Here is a 12,135-nt window from a genome sequence, read left to right on the forward strand (position 1 = left end):
TTTACAACATTTGTGCATTTCTGATAAGACACACACACTGGGATTTACAGTCCACTCAGTGGGGTGTTTATTACTCTTCATTTAGACAAGCACAGCTACACGTTAAAAGCAGGCAAGTGCCTGATAATTTATCATGCCTTAAGACAGATTTATGACAGTTTCACAGATATGATACACACAATGCAAGTATACTTGGTGTCAGGAAATACTGCTATATTCTATCAACACAGATGTTGGAAGAATATTTCAAACTATATGAGTAGAAAAAGAACTTGCAGTAGTCTTTTAAATCATTTTTTGTAAAGAAACAATGTCATTTTCAGTGTAAGTCGATTCATTATCCACCAGCACTTCCTGTGTTCCATCTGCAGCACATGCTGTCTAATAAAACCTGCTTGGCTGTCAGGTAGCAGAGCACTCACCTGCCAGTCTTGGAAGCAAGACGCTCAGCACTTTGGAAAAGCACGCAAACACCACCTTATTTAAGGACACTCACCTTTTAGCTTTCAAATAATTTTCAGAAACTGACGCCACGGTGACGCCAAACATTTTGTATGTACAGCAAAGATATGCTGCAAGCTCTCAATTTAATATGAAGATGCCACTTTTTAAATGTAATAATGGATTCTAGCCTTTGTGCACACACAAAAAAAACCTACACAACAAATTAAAATACAAAATACAAATCTTTTGGCAAAACTTTCTATATAATCTCAGAAGTGTTTCTTTTTATAAATACACTGCTTCAATCAGGGATACACATAATATACAAGACTGACAACAGCAAAGGAGATATGAATAATAATATCTGTCAAATATAATCATTTAAAAGTATTATATGTCTACTGTAGGGGTGTAAACTGTAGTTCAAGAGGAGTCCCCAAACTGTCTTTTCTGGACTCATCCATTTTGTTGCATACTAATTAACACCTACTTAGGGTTTCCAGGGCTGACCACACAGAAGTGCAGTGCACTGGGGTCTGTGAGATGAATATGGTCTGGTCCAGGCAATTTCAAGCACTACTGGGAGAGTTGACCCCAGGGGAATGTGAACCAAAGGAAGCTAGCAGCAGAAACAAGTGAGAAAAGTGAAAAGACTTCTGGTCCCAGTCAGATGTTTCCTAAGCTGGGACCGACAGTGCAGCCTCTGTTTGGCAGGAATTGAGGAAGTACGGGACCAGGGAGAAGTTCTTAAGCATAGCCTCGTTGGTAACACCAGTGTCCTGCATCTCAAACCTGGTGAATGAAAATAAACAGGAATCAAGGACCATAACCTCCACATTCTTGCACAGAAAAGATTTTCTCCATCACTGCCAAACTTACCAGTCTCTAGAGGAGATGACGTAGTACACAGGGGGTGGTGGTGAGTCAGTGGGGGAGCACAGTGGTTGACCCAGACTGTAGGAGCCAGCATGTGTGAACATGAGCCAATCTCCAATGTTGAGCTCAGGTAAAAGACAGTGCTCCAGTACCTGGTCCAGATCATCTCCAGAGGGACCCCACAAGCTGCTGCTGAACACCGGTACATCCAGGGAAGTGTTCTGCTAATAAGGCAATAAAGGTGATTATTTTAGTCATTTTACAATGTGTATATGTGTGGGCAGTAGCTGATTAAGATGTTGTTCCTAATTTAATAATATAGTCCGTATACACATTGAGAAGTATAGAGAAAGTATTGTGTGTTGTGGTTACACATTCAACTGGCCCTTTGTTAGGTAAAGGTCCTTTGTTGGCTGGCTGGATGGATGCGTCCGTCTCGCTATCCATCCATCCAACAGAGGACCTTTGTGGTGGAACAGATTTGCATTATGAATTTGCAGCCAACAGATCTACAGAAACTGCTTGCTGCGATCTTGTCAGTGTGGCCCAAAAAGTCTTGCACAAGTTTCAAGCACCTTGTTAAATCTATGCAACAGTTTTGTAGATAAAAGTAGTCCAACCTGGTACTGCCAAAGTGTACCTATTAAAGTGTCTAGTAAGTGTATACTGATCCATTGAGAATCTTTGAGACTCACCTTGTGAACAGATGGGGCAGATATCAGTCCTTCAGAGAGTTTGCTGGCAAACGATCCATACACTCCTTCGTTCATAGTGTACTGGAACGCTGGCTCTTCATTGGGAGACAGATCTGTTCAGAAGAGGGCAGAAAAGTTTCTGAATTACATTTTTCTGTTTGATTCATAGCTGCACTGCTAATTCCCAGTATAATAATACATTTCATGCTGTACAACACTGGTTTCTGCATGAAAATGCATTGTGTACTGCTCGAGTTACAGCTGGAATGCAGTTTTTACAGAGTATGTCCTTAACAATCATTACCGTTCCTAAGTGAGTATCTTGCCACTAACCATGATCCTGGTCCTGGGGATCACGTGCCACCACCTCCTTGGAGATGACATTGACAGCTAGTGTGAAAGCAGAGGACACGAAGAAGTTACCAGGCTCAGCAATGATGGAAACTCCAGAAGATGGAGGGAAGTATAGGTCCACCATAGACATGACTGCACTATTAATCTGCAAAAGAGATGACAGAAGCCGTTACAATTAACATTAAGACATTCCTTCCTTTTCCCCCCACATGCCTCTGAAAAGTAGTTTAAATCCAGCTTCACAGTGAGCAGCTAAAGCATGAATCTATATTAGAATATTCTCAACATTTAAGACAGACACTTTTATCTTACTGTTCAGCTAGTGCTTACTACAGCTACAATGTACAAAGCTTGTCTTTAGCACCCATATGGAAAAGAAATAGTAAAAAGATATTTGATTTACTCATGAAAGTGGCCACTTTCTCATTACTTTCATATATTTTTTTTAGTAAGTATACAAAACATACAAGTTTCATTATATAATTTTTCAAGGGATCTTATACACTCAACAAAAATATAAACGCAACACCTTTGTTACTGCTCCCATTCCCCATGGGATGGACGTAGAGACCTAAAATTCATTCCAGATACACAATATAACCATCCCTCCCAAACAGTGGTCGCAAATCAGTCCAAATGTGTGGTAGTGGGCACATCTGCTATATTGAGATAATCCATCCCACCTCACAGGTATGCCACATCAGGATGCTGATCTGACATCATGAGTAGTGCACAGGTGTACCTCAGACTGCCCACAACAAAAGGCCACCCTGGAATGTGCAGTTTTGTCTCACAGCAAAATGCCACAGATGCCACAAGCAATGAGGGAGCGTGCAATTGGCATGCTGACAGCAGGAATGTCAACCAGATCTGTCGCCCGTGCATTGAATGTTCATTTCTCAACCATAAGCCGTCTCCACAGGCGTTTCAGAGAATATGGCAGCACATCCAACCGGCCTCACAACCGCAGACCTCGTGTAACCACACCAGCCCAGGACCTCCACATCCAGCAGGTTCACCTCCAAGATCGTCTGAGACCAGCCACCCAGACAGCTGCTGGAACAATTGGTTTGCACAACCAAACAATTTCTGCACAAACTGTCAGAAACTCAGGGACGCTCAACTGCATGCCCGTCGTCCTCATCGGGGTCTTGACCTGACTCCAGCTCGTCGCCGTAGCAGACTTGTGTGGGCAAATGCTCACATTCAATGGCGTCTGGCACGTTGGAGAGGTGTGCGCTTCACGGATGAATCATGGTTCACATTGTTCAGGGCAGATGGCAGCTGAGAATGTCCCAGTTCTTGCATGGCCAGCATACTCACCGGACATGTCACCCATTGAGCATGTTCGGGATGTGCTTGACCAGCGTATACGACAGCGTGTACCAGTTCCCACGAATATCCAACAACCTCGCACAGCCATTGAAGTGGAGTGGACCAACATTCCACAGGCCACAATTGACAATCTGATAGACTCCATGCGACGATGTGTTGCACTGCATGAGGCAAATGGTGGTCACACCAGATACTGACCGGTTCTGGGTCCCCAGACCCCAATAGCGCAAAAAACTGCACATTCCAGGGTGGCCTTTTGTTGTGGGCAGTCTGAGGTACACCTGTGCACTACTCATGATGTCAGATCAGCATCCTGATGTGGCACACCTGTGAGGTGGGATGGATTATCTCAATATAGCAGATGTGCCCACTACCACACATTTGGACTGATTTGTGACCACTGTTTGGGAGGGATGGTTATATTGTGTATCTGGAATGAATTTTAGGTCTCTACGTCCATCCCATGGGGAATGGGAGCAGTAACAAAGGTGTTGCGTTTATATTTTTGTTGAGTGTATGTGTTTTCATTCTTGTATGCTTTTCATACAAGTCAGATAAAAACTTTATAAGATTTATATATATCTTTTCCATATGGGCAGTATCTGATAGAAATGCACTGACCAGTTCCAGTTGGGCCTCAGAGCCACTGAATCCGCCTCCAATGTCCAAGATTTTCATGCTGAAGCCAATTTCCTCCTGAAGCAGACAGAAAATTGTTAATAACTTGGGTCTATACAAAGTACCTTGTGTTTATGGAGCATCCAAAACATAAAATTGTATTCAACAGAAATGCAAATAACAGTCATAGAGCTGACTGCAAATAAAATGCATCATTTAACACCACATACCCCCATATCAAAGACACAACGGGCATCGGAGATGGCATGAACATACACCTGGTCATCGTCACAGGAGTTGGAAATGTGAGACCTGAGGAGTAGAAGAGGTAGTCGGTGATCAAACTGGCAACTTAACGTTTAAATTTCATTTGCAGACAAACTGACTAAATAATTTGTTCAGGAGAACTGTGCCATCCTTGCAGTGGTCTAAGTACAAAACCTGGATTTGCATTTCTCTTCATGTCCTTCCTGTAGTCCTTACCTGACCCCAGCTACCTGCACACCCAGCTCCTTAGCACTCTCCAGCAGATGTCTGCAGTCCTTGAGTGAGCAGCCAAATGTCATGCTCATGTCATCGTCCGGGTTTGACGCTTCCGTTGACACCTGTAGCAGCAGCCTAAATTATCACAGAGGAAATAGATAACTTGGTTACTGTTTTGGGGAAACAATCGATCCAGATTAATCTATGATATAAAACCAGAGCAGTAAACTACACAGAACCAAACAGTTTTGCAGGTAGATTTCTTATCAGAATGACGGTCGATAGTGTAACCAACAGATAATTACTATGGACTGATAACATGGTCAGTTGTTTAACATATTCACTGGCACTTGGACTGATGCTTATCAAAAACTTACTTGGCATTGGGGTGGCAGCGAGAAATCTTGCGCAGCTCTGCTTCATTATCACACACCAGGAGGTCAATGCCATTTTTAGCAGCATATTTAATCTGGGAAACTTGTTTGCAAACACCACTGTAGATGATATCTTCAGAGGGAATACCATGGCTCTGCACCAATTCCAGTTCAGACTGAATTACAAAGATACACAGACAAAGCAATATTCCATTAAAGGGAACCTATTATGCTTTTTTGTCATCTTTTGCTTATATTACACTTAGTTTGAAAATTTCAGTGTATGTACAAAGAACTGTGAGCTAGAAGGTCAGTCTCTAAGCAGTTTTTTTCTACTCTTCATAGGATATCCTTTAAATGATCATCTCAGGATCATTGCTCTGGCTGTAAGCATAGGAATCTAATCCACCTGCTGTCCCAACCTTCCATTTGTAAGGGGTAGGGAGCCAATCCTTTGTCAATCCATTGCCAGACGGCGGCTTAACAGTGGGGCCGCACCAAAGCCAAATATAAGATAAATAAGGATTATTTTCAACTTTGAATCAGCCAAAGCTGCTCTAGAAGAAAGAAAATAGAATTTGAAATAAGTGTAATAGATCTCCTGTATCTATCTTGCAATGCCCATCAGGCAGATGCATTAGAGACAAATATTTATTAAATAATGTTTACAAGGTGGGCATTGACATGTGGTGGCCACTTGGTGGTGCTTTTAAAAATATTTAAAGATCTTGGAAAGACACACATTAAATAGCCTTGGGGTGAATTCGTACCAGGGCCTCAGCCTTATGAAACACGGGTCAGCTTGATGATCAACACTAGTGCTAAATGTGCTTTTATATTTAGCAGAGAAAAGCCCTAATGACAAAAACACACACTGTCAAAGAGTACCTTGTTGGTGCATATGAACCCAGTGCCAAGGGCAGCAAGGACTTCAATCACAGCTGGGCTGCTATTGCACCTGACAGCATAGTATGGTCTGATCTGGGACATGTGGGTCCGCCAGCGAACATGCTGCCTCATTATGACTCCCAGATCTGCTACAAAGAATGCATTTTTCTCAGACTGGAGAAGAGGGAAACAAACAGGTGTGGAAGAGTCAGAAAACACATTAAGATTGTATATCCATTAATCTACAATACAAGCATAAACAAAAGTGTGCCTGTATGTCAATTAACAACCTTTAGTTAACAATGCATTATAATACAATTGTTGGTTTTGAGACAATATTAAAACATTAAGAAATAGTACATATTATTAAAGATGAAGCCCATACCAGTGTTTGCTCATAAATGTGATTGTCAATAACATCACAGAGGGCCATGCCTCCTTCCAGCAGGTCAACAGAATACTGCGGTTCATCAGCGATTCCTTTCATCCTCTCAACCGTTTTCTTCAAATCCAACAGGCATAAAGAATGTGGCTAGTGCGAAGTGGTCTTGCTCGCTCCCTCTCGAGCCCCTGGGGTCCTAGACTTATGCAACAAACTGTACAAGGAAAAGAGAAAAGCCAACATAAAGCACCAAGTTCAGCACCAAAAATCACTTTTGGATAATGCATATTCCATGATGTTCTCTGCTGCTGAAACCTAAACGCCTCTTTTGAAATCCTGAACTGAAGTCATTTTCAACTCAACGGGCATCCAATCAGAGCAGAGAACAGGTTCTGCGTTATGGGATAGCTTTGTGGAAGAGGCCTATTCTTCCTAAAAGCCGCTGTGAAAACACATAGTCTGGGGCACAGGGTTCATTTACTTTATCATCAATTACCCCTTACAATCGCCATTAATCCCTGAGCCGGTGACCCGAAAATGTTCCGTTTGATGGCATTAACAAAGGTACAATACTGGCGGCATCTGTGCCACAACTTTACTTTCAGTACTGTTGCACAGTACTTCAACCAGTCATGGTAGTTTGGACCAGACCAGATGTAGAAAGGTTACATGGGGAGACTAGCAATATGCCAACAATGACTGCTGTGGTGTACAGTAAAAAATAAATACATTTAAAAAATTTAAATAAAATCACTGCTCAAACACTGGTTAAAAACACAATGGAACAAGGCTGAACACTAATATCTCTTTGAAAATAAACCAAGACCTTATGTAACTTAGAAAATGCTTAACTGGGTCACTTGTTCTATCTTCACAAAACATACAATATACAATGCAACCCAGCTTTAATCTCAAGGAAAATACATGCATATTAGTTGGGTTATAGCTCAGATTATTTCTCTCTGTTCCTGAAAACAAATCTAACAGCAAAGCCAGTGCAGATAAAAGCAGTCCTGAACAGTGTCCTGTTATTTTAATACAAGTGCTGAAAATAGATCTGAAACAGTAGATCTAAAATAACTGAGTGATCTGGGACATGCTGAATGTTTACTCCTTTTGTCAGGACATGACAGTTACCGTAGAACTGCAATAATTCTTCACCATGCAAACACAAATACTGTACCACACATTCAACGTTTTTGCTATGAGATTTTTCTCAGCCCTCCAATTAAAGTGGATACATAAATTCCCCAGCTAGTTTACTCACATGGATGAGTCCTGGGATGAACTCCTCCACTATCAGCTAGGATCCCAAGGTGGCTCGGCGTTGAAGTCAAATGGCTCTCGGTATAGAGCTGCCCCTAGATCCTCTGGGTAGTTGTTGTACACCTGCAAAGGGGCAGATGAGGACGTGAGGCACAGCAGATTCAGTCAATGATCAGTCAATTGTTTCCCCTGCTAACACATGTTCCAGTGGTACTCCAAAGTACAATCAAATCTGTAAATCTGTAGAGGAAACTGGGTTTTTTCCTGGCTCCAAATGGATCTTTGGGTTATGACTACACACATTAGCACGATAATCCAGAATAGAAAGGCATTCCCTGATTTCCATATTTTTCGCCATTTGACAAAGACGAATTGTAAGCTCGAGTTAACGAATACCCGCATAAAGCACTGATACAGAAAACAGTATTTACATGCTGTACTTAATATGTGTTTTTTAAGGTGGTTTTTAATGTGTGAATTGTTAGTCTGAGTTACTCTGAACCAACCACCGGAACTGATGCAATGATGGCCAGATTAGCAGGTTTGAATAAATTAATTAGCAATGGCTACAACAACACTCTTGCCCCGTGTTATTTATCATGCTGCCCCTTATAACCACGTTTAACTACAACTTAACATTCATTACCAATTACTTCAGAGTCAAATTTCTTGTTACTGTAACAGCTTGCTTTCAATTCATGGAGCACATTAGCATTAGTGTCCGCGGTAGTTACACAGTAATATACGATGTATTCCTTACGCAGTAATATACGATGGATTCCTAGTACCAACATGTTTTATAAAAACAAAGTTTTTTTTTTTAAGAATGCTACTGACAACAACGTTATAGCTAGTGTGTTTTATTTAGTATTTAGCTAGACAATGACACGTTACTCAGTGCATTTAGCTAATAACATGCTAACACTCATAGGAAGCTAACAGCGCGGTTAGCTAACGTTACTTACGTCCGCTGAAAACCCAAAAGAGGGGACAGAACGCTTTTTCTTTTTAGGCGGAATTTTTAAAGAGTGGTGGGGAGACTAGAAGAGAAAACGATATTTGCCATGGAGTAGTTCAAGTTATTGTCGTTCGACGTTTTCTCGATGGCACCTATAGCGGACCATTTGTTACAACCGAGCAGACGACAGCAGCGGAGGGCGAACGGCAAGACCGACCCACAGACAGAAGCGTCATATTAATGCTGACACATCCGGTTTAAAATGTCAAAATAAAACCCACATTAACCGACATATTCGTTTTGAGTAACGGAGAAACCGTCAGAGTGAAATTAAACAAGAATTACAGCTTTTATTAACATTTTCCGGTTTGGCTCAACTGAAGTATGGTGAACTTGACAAACACTTGCTCGGAGCTGTCAAACCCTCACGCAACGCGATATTAGAGCTCGCATAGGAAGATGTGGAGCATTTATTAACATAATTTAAAAAAATCATTACTGACCTGCAACAGCCACAATAATAACAGTTAAAAAAAGATTATTTTTTTCTATGCTGCAATATTTTGTGCACACAATTTGAAGACATTCTAACCAACTGGAAAAACAAAAACAAAACAATAAACCCCACAACTTTGTTGATCTTAGACTATATTTATAACAGAATAGCTATAAAACCTATGCTCCGTGGTAAATAGGTAATTTCCCAAAAATTACCTGTGTTATGTCTTCACTGGATCCCCCATGGTTCAGTGATAAGGACAAAATATTGTCCAACAAAGGTGGCACAGTCCTCCTTATTTTCTCTAGTCTCAGTCAGCACTCGCAGACATAAGCCCTAGACGCAATGGCTAGATGGAAACATGCATTTTGTCCTAAAGTTCAAGCTCAGACTATACTTTCCCTTCCTTTTGCCTTTGTTGTTGTGAAGTTGTGAAGTTGTGCCTGACTCTGAAAACGCTTGGTATGAGGCAGTTTTTACCCCCTCCAGGAGATAAATTTGCATGTCTCCCTCCTCAGAGCTGAAGGGGGAGGGTGCAAAGAAAAGCTCTGCAACTGTTAGCTGAAGGGGAAATCTTTTTTCTGGGGCTGTTTGGACTCTGTGCTTACATTAAACATAGGAGAAAATACCCCTTTATCATTCAAATATAAAGTGTTTTACTGCACAGTATCAGCATTTCAAGGCTTTGGGATTATGTTTGCCATTTCTAAAATAATACAAATAGGTTATAAAAATACAATTGATTTTCAACTATGTTCAGAAAAAATAAAAAAACTAGTATAGGAAAATAATTTTCAAATGCAATCCACTAATGTCTGTCTTCTACAGTAAAAGCCCATTTTCTGCAGCATCTCTTCAGTCTGTGACCCTCATAGTTTAATTTTCACTTCATTTTTACAGAGTGACATACAGACACAAGTTCTCCATACCTGCTGTGAAGTTTAGGATCCAGGAATTTGTGACCTAGGACTACTGTTCTTGTATGAAAACCCTGTTTACCAATTACAAAGCATTATCCCTTAAATCCCCAGCACCCTGACTGACCCACATCATATTTTTCTTATTTCACAGCAGTTCATGATGTCTTGTTGTTGTTGGGATTTTTTTCTTCCACATATCTATAAAATTCCTCAGAGTGTTAGATGAGAGTTGAGTGCTCCTCAGGGAAAAAATAAACAATAGCAGTGCCTGTTTCACTAATAAACCTATTTCGTGGAGTCCATTGTAAAGGCTGCGGAGGCGATGTACTGCGACACAAAAAAGTTGTTCCGTGTTTTGTGCCTGTTCTCTCTAACACTACACGAGTTATGTATATATAAGGCTAATCACACATAGCATCTAAAGTGGCTTCCAGTAACGCACAATGTTTGATTTCCATTGTTTGGATCATAATAGCCATCGCTGCCGTTGGGTATGCGACAGGGAGACATGTGTACCACCCACTGTGAGGGCAAATACTCTAGTGGCTGCATTGTGCAGCAGGAATTCTTATTTGCAAACATTGCAAACAGATTACATCAATGGACCGATATAGAAAGACCCTGAATCACCCCTGAGTGACCAAGGCAGGCAAAAAAAAGGAATAAACAACATGTTCCAAGAATCAAAAGGTCAGACAATTACATACAGCCAACAATATTGATTCCCTTCATTTTTCAAACAGAAGAAGTTGTTATGGGTATTTGTTTAATGAATATTCGTAAACAATTTGAATTTGTTAAGAGAATATACACATTATCTATTAATTTTCCATAACAAGCCATGTGCATTTTACAATATGTAAAATGACTCATGTAAAATACACTTTTCTAGTGCTCAGCTCCACACAATTACAACCCCCATATATACATATATATATATACACATAGCATATAAATAACTCATCTTCAGTGAGGCTGTGCAATATTAACTCCCAGTCTTATATAGCTGACAGCTTTCAAATACCTGTCAGTAAATGAGTTTAAATATTGCATTTATATTATGTCAGTACATTTATGGTATTTAAGCCTTTTCTTCTTCTTTTTTTGCACCATGTGAGTGAGTGTTGTCTGTTATGCTTGTATAATCACAATGACAAGTCATAAATTTACCATTTTGGTGGACATGAATAGTTGTTTAAAAACACCATACATTAGTCGTATGCAACAGGCACTTGTTAAGTCTCTCCCAAGTGGTTTCCCCTCTTTTTTTTTTGCCAAAGAATGTTGCTAAGTAAAAAGAGAACTCCAAACAAACTTCTCCTCACACTGACCTGAATGTTAAGCAGGGAAATATAAAGCAGCTGACTGCAGGAATATAGCAAATATTCAACAGGTATATCTTTAGAAGACTTAAAGCAGCAATATCAGATTAATAAACACCCTGATACTCCTTTTTTCATAAACACCACAGCCTTAGGTCTCACATAGCACCAAGAGGACCCACGGTAGTCTTATGAAGACTAATAGATACTTGAGAAATGTTAATGCACCCAAAAATAAACTGGAAAAATGGCTCCATATTTCTGTGATATGCCATGAAATGGGAATAGTCTTTATCACTGGGCTTTCCCAGGACATGTCATGTATAACAATAGTATCAAAGAGGTGGAGAGATACAACGCGATACCATAACGACTAAACAATAACAACGCCCAAAAAAATGATGCACATTTCACCCTCATTTCCCTTCTTGCAAAGATAGATTGCACAAAAATTATTTATCATTGTTACAGAACTCTAAAATGACTGGAATACTTTTGAAGTGCATTGTTTCTGGGGAAACCAAATCATCAGGTAGTTCCCATGAATGACACTAGAAAAGCTGCTTATGTAAATGCACTGAGTTTGGTGTGTGCATGTTAAAAGGCTACATGGTACAAGCACACCTGTAAGCATCAGTTACTTTGGACCAAGCCGAAACAGGTGATGTGGAATGTACAGTACACAAAGCATTTAGAGAGAGACCTTCATCCTTCACGTGTA

At 40.4% G+C, this 12,135-nt stretch overlaps 1 protein-coding gene across 3 annotated transcripts; it reads right to left on the bottom strand.

The window, feature by feature from the left end:
• Positions 1-43: 43 nt before the first annotated feature.
• Positions 44-9,604, bottom strand: LOC113032003 (antizyme inhibitor 1). Of its 3 annotated transcripts, none has more exons than XM_026184624.1 (12): positions 9,388-9,604; positions 7,717-7,838; positions 6,453-6,663; positions 6,068-6,241; positions 5,183-5,355; positions 4,806-4,940; positions 4,553-4,634; positions 4,326-4,400; positions 2,349-2,514; positions 2,016-2,128; positions 1,324-1,544; positions 44-1,236 (listed from the first exon to the last, which is right to left on the bottom strand). In XM_026184624.1, the coding sequence occupies exons 3-12, from the start codon at positions 6,552-6,554 to the stop codon at positions 1,122-1,124; spliced, it is 1,356 nt and encodes a 451-aa protein (XP_026040409.1). In that variant the 5' UTR covers positions 6,555-6,663; positions 7,717-7,838; positions 9,388-9,604; the 3' UTR covers positions 44-1,121. The 3 variants fall into 3 exon arrangements, with proteins under 3 accessions (XP_026040409.1, XP_026040410.1, XP_026040407.1); XM_026184625.1 differs by lacking the exon at positions 9,388-9,604 and adding an exon at positions 8,681-8,918 and having other exon boundaries at positions 1,324-1,541; XM_026184622.1 differs by lacking the exon at positions 9,388-9,604 and adding an exon at positions 8,681-8,918.
• Between the last annotated feature and the right edge of the window lie 2,531 nt (positions 9,605-12,135).

The sequence above is a fragment of the Astatotilapia calliptera genome, chromosome 11 (genome assembly GCF_900246225.1).
Source record: "Astatotilapia calliptera chromosome 11, fAstCal1.2, whole genome shotgun sequence".
Classification (NCBI taxonomy): domain Eukaryota; kingdom Metazoa; phylum Chordata; class Actinopteri; order Cichliformes; family Cichlidae; genus Astatotilapia; species Astatotilapia calliptera.